Below are 14,987 nucleotides of genomic sequence, written 5' to 3' on the forward strand. Positions count from 1 at the left end.
CTTATCAGCCTTCAGACCTAACAGTCTCTCCAACACCAATTCCTGGCAAATATAAATTCCCTTCAGTTCAGGTCCTTCAGCCACTGTTGCCTCAGGGAGATTGCTTGTGTCTTCCCCAGTGAACACAGATCTGAAGTACCAATTCAACTCTTCTGCCATTTCTTTGTTCCCTGTAATATATTCCCCTGTTTCTATCTTCAAGGGCCCAATTTTAATCTTAACCATTTTTTTGCCTTTCACATACCTAACCAAGCTTTTACTATCCTCCTTTATATTTTTGGCCAGTTTACCTTCGTACCTCATTTTTTCTCTGCATATTTCCTTCTTAGTAATCCTCTGTTGTTCTTTAAAAGCTTCCCAGTCCTCCATTTTCCCACTTATCTTTGCTACGTTATACTTTTTCTCTTTTAAATGTTCCTTAACTTCCCTCGTCAGCCACGGCCACCCATGCCTCCTCCTAGGATCTTTCTTCCTTTTTGGAATGAACTGATCCTGCATCTTCTGCATTATCCACAGAAATATCCACCATTGTTCCTCCACTGTCATCCCTGCTAAGGTATTGCACCATTAAATTTTGGCCATCTCCTCCCTCATAGCTCCATAGTTCCCTTTATTCAACAGAAATATTGTCACTTCCGATTGTACCCTCTCCCTCTCAAATTGCAGATTGAAGCTTATTGTATTATGGTCACTATTTCCCAAAGGCTCCTTCACTTCGAGGTCCCTGATCAATTCTGGTTTGTTGCACAATACCAGATCCAGAATTGCCTTCTCCCTGGTAGGCTCCAACACCAGCTGTTCTAAGAATCCATCTCGGAGGCACGCCACAAAGTCTCTTTCTTGAGGTCCAATACCATCCTGATTATCCCAGTCTACCTGCATGTTGAAACTCTTATTTTATTTTAAAATGTCCAGGAATAATGTCACCGAAAATGAACTATTGACTAATATTTACTTTAATCAAATTGAGACTATTTGAATTGTTTTCAATAATGTATTGAACTCAGAAGTAAATGTGGTTCAGCATTTTGACCCAATCTTGAAAAAGAAGCACGTAAAATTACATTCTGTGGTTTTCTTACTTCTTTCTGCTTTTCTTCAAACTTTGCAAATGCTACAAAAAGCTGTTCATCCATGTGGTCTTCTCCATAAAACTCCACTCCTCTTTCATATACTTTCCGTGCATGTCCAATGTAACCATGTTTTTCTTCAAACCGGGCATATTTAATCCAGTTCTTCACATCAGGATGAATAAAAACAAGTGCAGAAGAATTAAGGAGAATAAAACTGTATAAAAGAACCCTGCCTACATATGGCTATAAAACAATCATTTTTAGGTTACTACCCAGGTGAAAATGAAGACCTTTTCATACATCTTGAACAATAATGATATTTCGCTGCTTTCAAGGTAGTGGATAAAGGTTGACCATTATCACTAGCCTGCATTCGCATCAATTCCTCCAGTGGAAAAGCCAATACAGCATGAAATATCTTGACAGTATCACAGAGAGCAGGTATTTAGGTTTGGGTGACAAGTAAAAATTCACATTTTACACTCTATGACATTTCTGCATTTTTTAAAGAAACTCTGAACACCAAAGGCAATGGAAAAGTGTAATATCACTGGAACAGTAATCCAGACCCCAGGCTAATGATCTGGAACATGGAGTCAAATCCCACCGTGTTAGTGACATTTGAATTGGTAAAACAAAAATCTTGAACTAAAAGCTAGCCAAATCGTGTTGGTGTAACCCATCTGATTCACTTATTTCCTTTCAGAAAGGAAATCTGTCATACTTACTTGGTCAGGCCTAGAGGCTACTCCAGACCCACAGCAATGTGAGTGACTCTTAACTACCTTCTGTGCAATGAGTGACGGGTAAAAAAATGCTGGCCTAACCAATGATGTCTACATCCCATTAAAAATTAAAATGTAACTATGGGAGCCTACGTCCCACAAGTGTATAAATAGAAAGGGATGTGCAGACTAGGTGAATTAGCCAGGGGAAATGCCAGGTCACAGGGATAGGGTGGGATGTTCTTTGGAGGGTTAGTATGAACCGAAGAAGCTGAATGGCCTTTTTACATACTGTAGGAATTTATGATTCTATGAAAAGGTACTGGACTATGGAATTTATCGAAAGGTTTCAGAGTAACAGTGGCATAAAAATAATGCTGCCTGTTTTCTGCAAGGAAATAAAAGATTACCCTTAATATAATATGGCTACCTTGCTTGGGCTGATGTGGCCAGTGACATCAACTGCTGTGACAGGACAGGTCACAGGAAGTATCTGCACATGTATTGATGACATCACCACGTTCCACATTTAACTAATGGGCATAGTTTGGTTCTGCATTATAATAGACAAGAAAGGGAAACAAGAGGCAATGAGAACAAGGCACCATTTGAGAAGATACCAACAAATTTAAACATTTCCATTGCAAAACACTGGCTGAGTAACTCTTCAGGACTGTTCTTACTCTGTTGATGTAATGTTGTCCCATTTGGAAACACAAATAAGATTCCTGCAGTATTTATTGGGGATTAATACCAGAAAAGTGGGAGAGATTGCAACATTTTCTGTCAACATCATTCAAAAGTGAAACATCTACTAATAATATTAGCCTACGAAAGTAGTTTGAAACACTAACTGCAACATGATAATGTCTTTTGACACTAATGTTGGGTGCCACCTATATTGACAACACGGTGAATTTGTGGAAATCACTGTTTGTCACAAGACAGAACAATATATCCATGACATTTTCAGTTGAAGTTAGAAATGAAAAATTAAAACAGATAAAAGTTCAGTTGATCATAAAATGTTACAGATGTCTAGGTAATTGGGTTTTTTTAACACAAATCCCCCACTTAACGGACACTCACAGACCAGCTGCCACTGCTGTGAAGTATCAGTATGTTCAATTGCACATTCCACACATAGCAGAGTCATAGAGATGTACAGCACGAAAACAGACCCTTCGGTCCAACTCATTCATGCCGACCAGATGTCCCAATGCAATCTAGTCTCACCTGCCAAGTCCTTCCTATTCATATTCCCATCCAGATGCCTTTTAAATGTTGCAGTTGTACCAGCCTCCACCACTTCCTTTGGCAGTTCATTCCACGCACATACCATCCTCTGTGTGAAAAAGTTTCCCCTTAGCTCTCTTTTATCTTTATCTCCCTCTCACCATCAACCTATGCCCTCTAGTTCTGGACTCTTCCACCCCAGGGAAGAGACTTTGTCTATTTATCCTATCCATGCCCCTCATGATTTTATAAACCTCTAGAAGGTCACCCCTCAACCTCCAACACTCCAGGGAAAACAGCCCCAGCCTATTCAACTTCTCTCTATAGCTCAAATCCTCTAACCCTTGCAACATCCTTGTAAATCTTTTCTGAACCCAAATGTCACAACATCCTTCCTGACCCATGTCCTGTGCAGCCACAATGTGACCTTCCAACTTCTACACTCAATACTGTGCCCAATAAAGGAAAGCATACCAAACGCCTTCTTCACTATCCTATCTACCTGCGACTCCACTTTCAAGGACCTATGAACCTGCACTCCAAGGTCTTTTCGTTCAGCAACACACCCGAGGACCTTACTATTAAGTGTATAAGTCCTGCTAAGATTTGCTTACCCAAAATGCAGCACCTCGCATTTATCTGAAATAAACTCCATCAAGATCCCGTTGTAATCTGAGGTAACTTTCTTCGCTGAGAAAGTGAGGACTGCAGATGCTGGAGATCAGAGCTGAAAATGTTCCTAGGATGCTGCCTGACCTGCTGCGCCTTTCCAGCAACACATTTTCAGCTCTAACTTTCTTCGCTGTCCACGACACCGCCAATTTTGGTGTCATCTGCAAACTTACTAACTGTACCTCTTATGCTCATATCCAAATCATTTGTATAAATGGTGGACCCTGCACCGATCCTGGTAGCATTCCACTGGTCACAGGCCTCCAGTCTGAAGATGAACCTTCACCACCACTCTCTGTCTACTACCTTCAAGCCAGTTCTGTATCTAAATGGCTAGTTCTCCCTGTATTCCATGAGATCTAACCTTGCTAACCAATCTCCCATGGGGAAGCTTGTCAATCGCCTTATTGAAGTGCATATAGGTCACATCCACCACTCTGCCCTCAATCCTCTTTGTTACTTCTTCACAAAACCTCAATCAAGTTTGTGAGACATGATTTTCCACACACAAAGCCATGTTGACTGTCCCTAATCAGTCCTTGCCTTTCCAAATACATGTACATCCTGTCCCTCAGGATTCCCTCCAATAACTTGCCCACCACCGACGTCAGGCTCACTGGTCTATAATTCCCTGGCTTGTCCTTACCACCTTTCTTAAACAGTGGCACCACATTAGCCAACCCCCAGTCTTCCAGTACCTCACCTGTGACTATCGATGATACAAATATCTCAGCATGTACTGATTTTAGGAAAGAGCAATAGGCAAATGCAAAGCTTCTAAAAAAAAGACTGAACACAGAAAAAGCAACAATGAATACTGATGCATTTGAGCTTGTTTTGTGGCAGTTTGAAAAGTTCATTCCTGGCCCAATGCACTATACAATGAGTTTCAATATAAGTTGAAAAATGTGATGCTGGAAAAACACAGCAGGCCAGGCAGCATCCAAGGAGCAGGAGAATCGACGTTTTGGGCATAAGCCCTTCTTCAGGAATGAGGCTGGTGTGCCAAGCGGGCTGAGATAAAAGGTAGGGGGGAGGGAATTTTATCTCAGCCCGCTTGGCACACCAGCTTCATTCCTGAAGAAGGCTTATGCCCGAAATGTCGATTCTCCTGCTCCTCGGATGCTGCCTGACCTACTGTGTTTTTCCAGCATCACATTTTTCAACTCTGGTCTCCAGCATCTGCAGTCCTCACTTTCTCCTAGTTTCAATATAAGTGCCTGTTGGGAAGATAAGGCACTGAAATTGTAATTTTTGGTGCAACTTCTGAATAACTGAGATCCAGGAAATTCAAAAGTTTGCTTCTCCATATTGGTGCTTTTGTCTCACTTTCTTTTAGTTCCTTGTTTGCTCAGAAGAGTGCTAAAAAGAAACTTAAATAATCTGAATTGTAATTAATTGTAATCACAATTGTAATCAGATATGATTAGACCTTAATCCAAATTTAACTACACTGCTTTTGCATTAGGGCAACGTCAGCGATGCTTATAAATAAGTTCTTAAAACTTAAGATTGTCTTCGTTATCACGAGCTATCCATGCAAGTAATATTCCCAATGTCTGATGTTATGTACTCATTCCACAAGGATATACTTCTCATAAACCAGCCTGGCTCTTTCAATTTCTTTGTATCGGAGTTCAAAGTTGATATAGGAGTGCCATGCTTGTTCATCAGGCTGCCATTCCATCCACCGCTCAAACACTTGTCGTGCTCCTGCAACATTTCCTAACATCTCCTCCATGTATGTATATTTATACCTAGCAAAAGTAAATACAATATATCATGTGCACATTAGCATAAGCATACCAATAGATCTACTGGGAACATTAAGTAAATATAGCAATGGGCTTTAAATTATATCCATCATTGCAAAAGCACAACACAGCACTGATTTTGCAACCCATAGCTCCAAATGGAGTCTCAACACAAATCAGATACTTCCCTAACTTGACAGGGTCTCATCTACAATCTATGTTCATGTGTGGGTTCAGAATGGTTGTAGCTGATTTTAGGGCTTAGGTGGGCAACGGTTCTTACTCCTCAAATTACAGAAAACCTAAGAGATCGCAATCCCATTCTATGAAATGGACAGGCAAATGATAAGATTAGATTAGATTCCCTACAGCGTGGAAACAGGCCCTTCGGCCCAACAAGTCCACACCAACCCTCCGAAGAGTAACCCAGCCAGACCCATTTCCATTTGACTAATGCACCTAACACTATGGGCAATTTAGCAAGGCCAATTCACCTGACCTATACATCTTTGACTGTGGAAGGAAACCGGAGCACCTGGAGGAAACCCACGCAGACACAGGGAGAATGTGCAAACTCCACACAGAAAGTCACCCGAGGCTGGAATTGAACCTGGGACCCTGGTGTCGTGAGACAGCACTGTTAACCGCTGAGCCACCGTGCCGCCCTTTTAGGTACTTTTACTAAAAAATGGGCTCTCCCTTTGAGAAGGCTGTGACATGAACAGCCAGTAACTAATTAGTCTAAATGTAACAACAGTCTTAAGAGCAACAGAAATACTTCTTCAGCTTAAATGTGCTATTATACAGTAAACTATCAGAACCAAAACAATTGGTCCTAACTATATATTGGAAATGTAATTTGCATCAAATGCAAATATTAAAAGTTTAAAACAAATAAGTGAAATAGAAAGTACTTAATCAATGAAATAGAAAATTCTTATTCTTGCTGTCAACATTCATTCAAGTTGAATTTTTGAGGATGTATTAAGAATGATTGCCAAGAAATTGATTAGAAAAACAATTATTCAAATTCAGAAATATTTTGGAATTAGAATATTATTAGAATAATGCTTTAATCAGTCTACACATTTTCATGCAGTTTGGTCAACGAAACATTTAAGGTTACAGGAGATCTGATTGATGCTAAATCCACACAAAACTCCACAGTATATTATACATAAGTGAAACACAAAACCAAAGATTGTTTACCAGTAGTCAACTTACCAAAACTGGTTGACCCTGGGCAGTATGGTAATTGCGCGATCCCAGATATTTCGGGCATGGTTAATCTGCCGATTTTTCATCTCCATTTCTGCATACTTCAACCACAGAGTTATATTTCTGTGATCGACATCTAATGCTCTCTCATAAATGGAACGTGATCTTCAGCAATAATAGTGTAAATGTGTGAAAATAAAAGAAACATTTGTTTATTTCTTGTCAAAAAGATGCGGTCATGTGAATCAATTGCATTTTTTTGAAATAATTACCGTTGTATTTCTTTTAAGCTCTCCTCCCATTGTGCGTATTTGATCCAGTTGCTAATAACAGTTCGATTTTTCCGTATGTTGTCTTCAAATGTCTATTATAAAGTGGTAGCAGTAAATAAAAACATATACAACTTACAAATACAGCAAAGGCAACAATCCTGATTTATTACATTATTTTGGTAAACAAAGAAAAATTGTAACTGTTACAAAGCACTTACTTTTCTTTTCCTTAACTTGTAGTCATTCAATTCCTCCTCATCGGTAATCTTTTGTGTAGGAGGTGGTGGAAGGAGTTCAAGTTCCCTCTCTTTCGCTTCTCTCAGGAGCTGTTCAGCAGTGATTTGCAATTCGGCAGGTGCTTTATTTTTCACCTATAAATGAAAACCAACTGAGTCAATAATGGTTCTTTTGACCAATAGCTAAACCTGGTGGTGCATGTAAAGATTAAATAAAATCTTTTAGCTGTAGCTCTGTTTAAGAAACTTTATGTTGAAATCCATGATGGGGCTTTATGATCTCTTTTGGGGTCTCCAATATAAAGCACATCTTTGAACATATGCAGAACTGTTGAAGTACTGGCTACATTCAAAAATTGAGTGAATGTCAAGCAAACTATACATTGAAAACTAAATATAGCGATAATTTGGAAAATATAGAATATAACATTCTGTTGTGCAACATGGTACATACGGGTTGAAGGTGAGAGGAGAAATTCTAAATATATAAATACGCTGGTCTCAGGTACTGAGCAGATTTTGTTTCCCCTGTAAATACACCACTTCAGTTTTTATGTTGTACTTTTCCTGCACATTTCCTTTGTGTTCTTGAGAAGAGGAAGTAGGAACAGTGAAAGACTTCATTGTGTACACACAATATTAAAATAAACTCTATTGCTCCCAAGACCAAATTTTCTGATTAGACATATGGTGACAATGTCTCTTGCATTCTTTGTATGCAATTTTCATAGTACTACTAATCAATATTGCTTCCCTGCTCCTGCAATACGAACAAACTAATGACAGTTGTTACTACCTGTTCTCCCTGGTAAACTAACACTTTATCACCATACGAAACATATTTGTGCCATTTTGCAGGAATTCTCATCCAAATCTCACTACTTCACTTCCTGCTCCTTGAAAGATACTTTTGACCAAGCTTCTAAACATCTGCCTTCCTGACATCTGATTCATCCCAGTCTTCAGTCAATTCAATCAATGTAATATCAAGAAATGGCTGAAGGCACTGGAAACTACAAAGGTTATGGCCCTAACAACATCTCAGCAGCAGTTATGAAGACCTGTGCTCTAGAACTAGCTGCACCCTATATCAAGTTGTTCCAATATAGCTACAACACTCAAAATGTGGAAAATTGCCCAGGTACGTCCTGCACACAAAAAGCAGGAGAAATCCAACATGGAGTTGTTTGTTGGTTTGCCGAGCCAGAGATTAATATGTTGGTGGGTGCTTTCTAACTTGGACCGTTTAATGATAATGAAGGTAGTTCATAGACAGTTCATAGTGTTAAATGCAGAACTGAAGTCTATCATTCCTCAGCACCTGATTGGAAAGCTGAGACTGCTGGCCTAAATACCCCACTTTGTAACTGGATCCTGGACTTCCTGACTGGAAAACCACAGCCAGTCCAGATTGGGAACAGCATCTCCAACACCATCACACTGAGCACAGGGACCCCCAGGGCTGTGTGCTCAGTCCACTGCTGTTCACCCTGCTAACACACGACTGTGTGGCAATGCACAGGTCGAATCACATTGTCAAGTTCGTTGTTGACATGACTGTATTTGGTCTCATCAGCAGGAACGACGAGTCAGCATATAGAGAAGAGGTGCAACGGCTAACAGACTGGTGCAAAGCCAACAACCTGCCTTTGAACTTGGACAAAACAAGAGATGGTTGTTGACTTCAGGAGGGCACAGAGTGACCACTCTCCACTGGACATTGATGGCTCCCCAGTGGAGATCATGAAGAGCACCAAATTTTTTAGCATCCACCTGGCGGAGAATCTCACCTGGTTCCTCAACATCAGCCCATAGCCAGAAAGCCCAGTAGCATGTCTACTTTCTGCGTAAACTGTGGAAAGCCCACCTCGCAGACTCCCCATCCTCACTACATTCTACATTCAGTGTTAGTTTACCAGGGAGGACAGGTAGTAACAACTGTCATTAACTTGTTCGTATTGCAGGAGCAGGGAAGCAATATTGATTAGTACTACTATGAAAATTGCATACAAAGAATGCCACATCATTGCTTGGTTTGGGAATTGCACCATCTCAGATCATGAGACCCTACAATGGATAGTGAGGACATCAGGGTCCCTCTCCCCTCCAGTACAAACATTTACACCACATGCTGCATCCGAAAGGCTAACACAGCATTGAGGAAGACCCCACACACTCCTCACTGAAATTCTTCTCCCTCCTGCCATCTGGCAGAAGATACTGGAGCATTAGGTCTCTCACGGCCAGATTGTGCAGCAGTTTCTTCCTCCAAGCCATCAGGCTCCTTAACACAATATGATTGGACTCTTTTTCATCTGAGATTCTTTGCACAACATCAAATTGCTGCTAGAACAATGCCTATTAATTAGCATTCTTTTATTAAACAGTAACTTGCGTGTTTTGCATTTCTGTACACTTTATGCCACCCTTTGTATGATCGTGTAGTTTGTGCTGTGCATGAGGCGCCTTGGTCCTGGAGGAATGCTATCTCTTTTTTTACTGCATCAGTTGTATATGGTAGAAGTGACAAATAAAATCTAATCTACTCTCGACATCAGGAAGCAACCTCTCAACTAATTGGAGTCATAACAAGCACAAAAGGAAATGGTTTAGCAGTTGGAGGTCAGTCTTCTCAATTACAGCTGATTGTTGCAAAAGTACTTTAGGGAACTAGCATAGGCCCAAACACCTTGAGTTAATTCGGCAATTCTACACATCAGAGGCAGGTATGTCCATTGACAGTTGCCTGATGCTCAGCAGCATCAATGACTCCACAGATACTGAAGCAATCCATGTCTGCATGCAACAATGCATGTGTACTGTGTTTGCCAACACTCCTATGATGTACCAAGAGTCACTCAAGCATGTTAAGTCCCTATATAAACCACAAGTGACCACTGTAGGGTATTAATGAACAAAACAATCAGAATCTTGAATTACAATGTTAAATCAACTTTAGTGCACGTTCTCAAGTGGTTATGTGAAGGCTGTACAATCAGGCCACACTTCAAGCACTGCTAAGGTTCAGATCACTGTGACAGATTGTAATAGTAGTGCATTCAGCTGCAAAAATATTACTTTATGGTGTTAAAAGGAGATGCTGTGGTAAGGATTTAGCGCAGTTAAACAAGATACTTAGCAGAACACAGACAGCAAACAAACAATGCTTTTGCAGCACTAAGTTGATTGTTGGAAGTCAAAAGTTTAGATGTCAGAAAAATCCTTCATCAAATGGTAAACGATTTGTATTTCTATTGTACCTTTATGTAGTAAAATCTCACAAGGCATTTCACAGCAGATTAAAGCAGACTATGACATCAAGTCAACTAAGGTTAAAACAGATGACCAGAAATTTGGTCAAGCACTATCATAAAGGAAGAATGAGGGGTGGAGAGGTTTAGTGAGAGCTTATGGCTTTGGAAACTGAAGGCAGGCCCACCAGTCGTGCAACACTGATTCTGAACAGGTGAAAATGAGAGGAGGATTCTGGGGCAGAGAATCATATAATACAGTAGAGGGCCTTCAGCCCATCAAGTCTGTACTGCCAAAATTATACCACCACCTACACTAATCCCACTTTACCACACTAAGCCCATAGCCTTGAATATTATGACACAAAGTCTTTTAAAAGTACTTGATTAACACTATGAGATTTCCCACCTCAACTATCCTCTCAGACAGTGCATTCCAGATACCCAAGACCCTTTAGGTGAAAATGCTTTTTTTCAGATCCCCTCTAAACCACCTGTCTTCACTTTAAAATTATGCCCCCTTGCTGCTGACCCTTCAACTAAGGAAACAGCTACTTTCTATAAACTCTATCCATACTCCTTATAATTTTTACACTTCTAAAAGGCCCTCAACGTTCTCTGCTCCAAAGAAAACAACCCTAGCTTATCCAACCTTCATATTAGAAGAGGTAGGAAGAGACTATGCCATTCAGGAGTGAGGCTTAGGATTTGAAAACAAAATGAAAATTTAAAAATAGATTGCTGCTTAACCAGAAATCAGTGCAAATCAATGAGCAACAGGGTGTGAGCAAGGACATGGGCAGCAGAATCTTGAATGGCCTCAAGTTCATGGAGGATAGAATATAAGGAGGCCACCAGGAGTGTGTTGGAACAGCCGAGAAGTGGTAAAGGCATGGTTGAGGGAATCAGCAATAGCCAGACCTTGACAGAACAGAATTGAGCCATATTATGGGGTTGGAAATAGGTAGCCTTAGTACAGACGTATAGTAGGAGGAACTGTTTGGGATCAAATATGACACCAGCATTACGAATGGGAATTGATTTCTATATTTGTTTCAAGATCAGGGTATGGAAATCATTTAAAAACAAAATCAAGTGCATGCCGTAACAACAAGACTGGAAAACAAAAGTTCAAATGGGGTGAAGGATTTTAATTCAAAACTTTGGCCCAGATCTTATGACCATTGATGAAGTAACTGTGCTTGCCACTGAACTTTTCTGGGCCAGTAGGGGCATTCAGCAAAACGTGTGAAGTTAGTTGACCAATTTAAACTTGCACATGTTGTCCAGCTTGGGTTCCAATGGTAACAAGGTTTTACTCAGAGTAATTTCAGCTAATATACTTTAAAATTATCTTGAAATCCAAGAAAGGTGATATAGAAATGCAAATCCTTCCTCTGAAGGAAACGAGGAGGAGTAGGGAGCAATTTTCAACTCACAGCAAGCAAATGTGTTGGGAGAAGGGAAGGAACAGCACAGTCCCTGTGCCAACCTTTAAACGTCCTGATCTTAACCGCAAGGCCATCAGGTTGCTGATGTCGGTCAAGAATAAATGTCGGTGTTTGTCAATTCCTACAAAGCCTGACTGGGCCCAACACAGTTCTAGCAAGGCGCTGGTTACCTTCGCCACTTTAGGAATTCGCTGTTTTCCAGCCGCGGTCGAAGCCATTTTCCGACCGTTGTTTTTTTTTTCCACTCTCCTCAATCGTTCTTTTGCTAATTCAAAGTAAAACGCAACCACTAAAATGAAATAAAACAAAACGCTGTCGCCGTCGCCGTCGCCGTCACCGTCACTCCGACAGCAGCCCAGCAAACATCCGGGCCTCCCGCGCCGTGACCTCCGACCCGACAGCACACCACGTGGTACCGACGGCAGTTGCCATGGTACCGGAGCGCCGCGTTGCTAAGGCATCTTGTGGCTTCTCGGTCGCGAAGGCTGTGGCAGTGGCGCAGGTTTGTTTTACTTTTAAGAAAGAAATTGAGTGACTTCTTCTATCTGGAAGAGGGCAAATTTTTATTATTATGCGTGGGGCAGAGGCTTATAAAGGTGAGCTCAGACTTGGCTAAATTCAACAATAAAACAAAGAATTGCGGAGGCTGGAGATCTGAACAAAAACAGAAATTGCTGGACTGTTAGCTCAACCGGTCTGTTAGTATCTCTGTAAAGAGAAAGCAACGTTTCGACTTCAGAGTCCGAACGAAGGGTCGCTGGACCCGAAGTTAACTCTGATTTTTCTCCACCGATGCTGCCAGACCTGCTGAGCTTTTCCAGCAACTTCTGTTTTTGTTTCGGATTTAGAGCATTCGCAGTTCTTTCAGTTTTTATTTAGAGAGAAAGCGGTAATACTTATTGAGTGTTCATTTTGAAATAGCCAAAAGTTACACAATACCAGGTTTATTCAAAATCACAAGCTTTTGGGGTGCTGCTCCTTTGTCAGATGAAGTAATCAATCAGATCATAGCTCACCCCTTCACTTACTATTCAGCTGTTGACACTTTATTCACACCGTTTGAAACTTTTGATCAATTGCAAAAACGTTATTCGGCCTGTCGACATTCAACTCATATTATTTGTACTTTTGACACTCTTAATTGCCTGGAACTATCTTGCCATTATCTCTCGACCTATAAATTCTATGCCTGTGTACTTCCTTCCACTTCACTTAACAATACACTTCATTTGACAAAGGAGCAACACTCTAAAACTTGTGATTTCAAATAAACCTGTTGAGCTGTACAGGACTTTGGTTAGGCCACAGTTGGAGTACTGTGTGCAGTTCTGGTCGCCTCACTTTAGGAAAGATGTGGAAGCTTTGGAGAGGGTGCAGAGAAGATTTACCAGGATGTTGCCTGGAATGGAGAGGAAGTCGTACGAGGATAGGTTGAGAGTTCTCGGCCTTTTCTTGTTGGAACGGCGAAGGATGAGGGGTGACTTGATAGAGGTTTATAAGATGATCAGAGGAATAGATAGAGTAGACAGTCAGAAACTTTTTCCCTGGGTACAACAGAGTGTTACAAGGGGACATAAATTTAAGGTGAAGGGTGGAAGGTATAGGGGAGATGTCAGGGGTGGGATCTTTACCCAGAGAGTGTTGGGGCATGGAATGCGCTGCCCGTGGGAGTGGTGGAGTCGGAATCATTGGCGACCTTTAAGCGGCATTTGTATAGGTACATGGATGGGTACTTAATCTAGGTTAGAAGTTCGGCACAACATCGTGGGCCGAAGGGCCTGTTCTGTGCTGTATTGTTCTATGTTCTATGTTCTAACTATAACTTGGTGTCGTGTGACTTCTGACTTTGTCCTCCCCAGTGCAACACTGGCAGCTCCACATTATTGTGAAATACTCAAGACAAATCTGACCATTATGCGTTATTTGCAGCTTTTACTGTTTATTCTTTCTAAGAATGAATAACTGTCCTTCTGTCTCTACGGATGTGCCTGACCTGCAGGTTGCTTCAGTTTTATTCAGTATATTTTAAGGGTATATACCAACAAACTTGGAGAAATGTGTTATTTATAGCCTATAGAATTATTGTGTGCAATATGTAATTTAATCCATGCTTTATCTCTATTTCTCCAATCCTTTTTCCTAATTGTGGTTAGATACAATTCAGCTTTGAGGCAAAATCTGTGAGATGTGGTGGTGTGACTGGCTATTAAGTTTTGGAATTAGCAGAAGGCATAACATCAGAGTTGATTCACAAGTCACATATGATTCCTCATAATTCAGAAGAAGTTATGTTGTGAAGAAGACCCATGTTATCATTGTTTTTCCTCATTCATAGAGCAGCCCTCTAGAAAGTACCTATAACCATTATGGATCACCAGCATCTCAAGGGCTGAAATGTTTCAAAGAGAAGGCCCTCAGTGATCACACAAGATAACTAGGAATTCACAAAAGTTGTTGGTGTCAACCACATTCTGAGAATAAATAAAAATGACCTAAGTAACATTGACAATTTATATTTATATCTTTTTAACTTCATTTCAGTGACGATTTTGAAGTGTCAGTACATAGTTCACAGGACATCAAACAGGATAGGAGAGATAATTAGCAAGATGTTTTTGATAACCTTATCTATTATCTCTGCCTCTAATGATATAGTAATATCATTTTAATTTTAAATTGTAATGCCTAGTCATTTATTTAGCTCCATAGATCTGTAGTGGTTATTGTTGCTCAAAATTTTGTTTGACAATGTTTGCACAAGATTATCATATCCTTTCAATTTTTGCCATTGATACCTGTGACTGAAAATATTGTTCTGTCTAATTGCAATTTTTATGACCCTGAGTAAATATTTTCATTACCTCATGATATGCTATAATTTCCATTCCTTATCTGTACTCTCTTTTCCAGAGCAACAATGACAACAATATATGCTTCAGGTGGAGGAAGTCTAGTAATAAATGTCAGACGATCAGAATCTCAAGATGCACATCAGATTGTGAAACTGTTCACCCCCAGTACGACAGCCATGTTTGGAAGAATTAATATCTTCTACCTGCTGTATGTATATGTAAAGAATGTCCAGTAATAAGGCCTTAG

At 40.4% G+C, this 14,987-nt stretch overlaps 2 protein-coding genes across 2 annotated transcripts in view; one reads left to right on the forward strand and one right to left on the reverse strand.

Moving 5' to 3' along the window:
- crnkl1 (crooked neck pre-mRNA splicing factor 1) overlaps window positions 1-12,211 on the reverse strand; it is a 37,819-nt gene extending 25,608 nt beyond the window's left edge. The window contains exons 1-6 of the mRNA XM_043696526.1: window positions 12,059-12,211; window positions 7,169-7,321; window positions 6,951-7,042; window positions 6,685-6,843; window positions 5,297-5,463; window positions 1,083-1,261 (exon numbers count right to left, since the gene is read on the reverse strand). Coding sequence (XP_043552461.1) covers window positions 1,083-1,261; window positions 5,297-5,463; window positions 6,685-6,843; window positions 6,951-7,042; window positions 7,169-7,321; window positions 12,059-12,106 — 798 coding nt within the window. The 5' untranslated portion in view covers window positions 12,107-12,211. The remainder of the gene's footprint in view (window positions 1-1,082; window positions 1,262-5,296; window positions 5,464-6,684; window positions 6,844-6,950; window positions 7,043-7,168; window positions 7,322-12,058) is intronic.
- A 9-nt stretch (window positions 12,212-12,220) lies between these two features.
- cfap61 (cilia and flagella associated protein 61) overlaps window positions 12,221-14,987 on the forward strand; it is a 236,943-nt gene continuing 234,176 nt past the window's right edge. Inside the window, exons 1-2 of the mRNA XM_043696862.1 lie at window positions 12,221-12,390; window positions 14,799-14,948. Coding sequence (XP_043552797.1) covers window positions 14,806-14,948 — 143 coding nt within the window. The 5' untranslated portion in view covers window positions 12,221-12,390; window positions 14,799-14,805. The remainder of the gene's footprint in view (window positions 12,391-14,798; window positions 14,949-14,987) is intronic.

The sequence above is a fragment of the Chiloscyllium plagiosum genome, chromosome 9 (assembly GCF_004010195.1).
Source record: "Chiloscyllium plagiosum isolate BGI_BamShark_2017 chromosome 9, ASM401019v2, whole genome shotgun sequence".
Lineage (NCBI taxonomy): Eukaryota > Metazoa > Chordata > Chondrichthyes > Orectolobiformes > Hemiscylliidae > Chiloscyllium > Chiloscyllium plagiosum.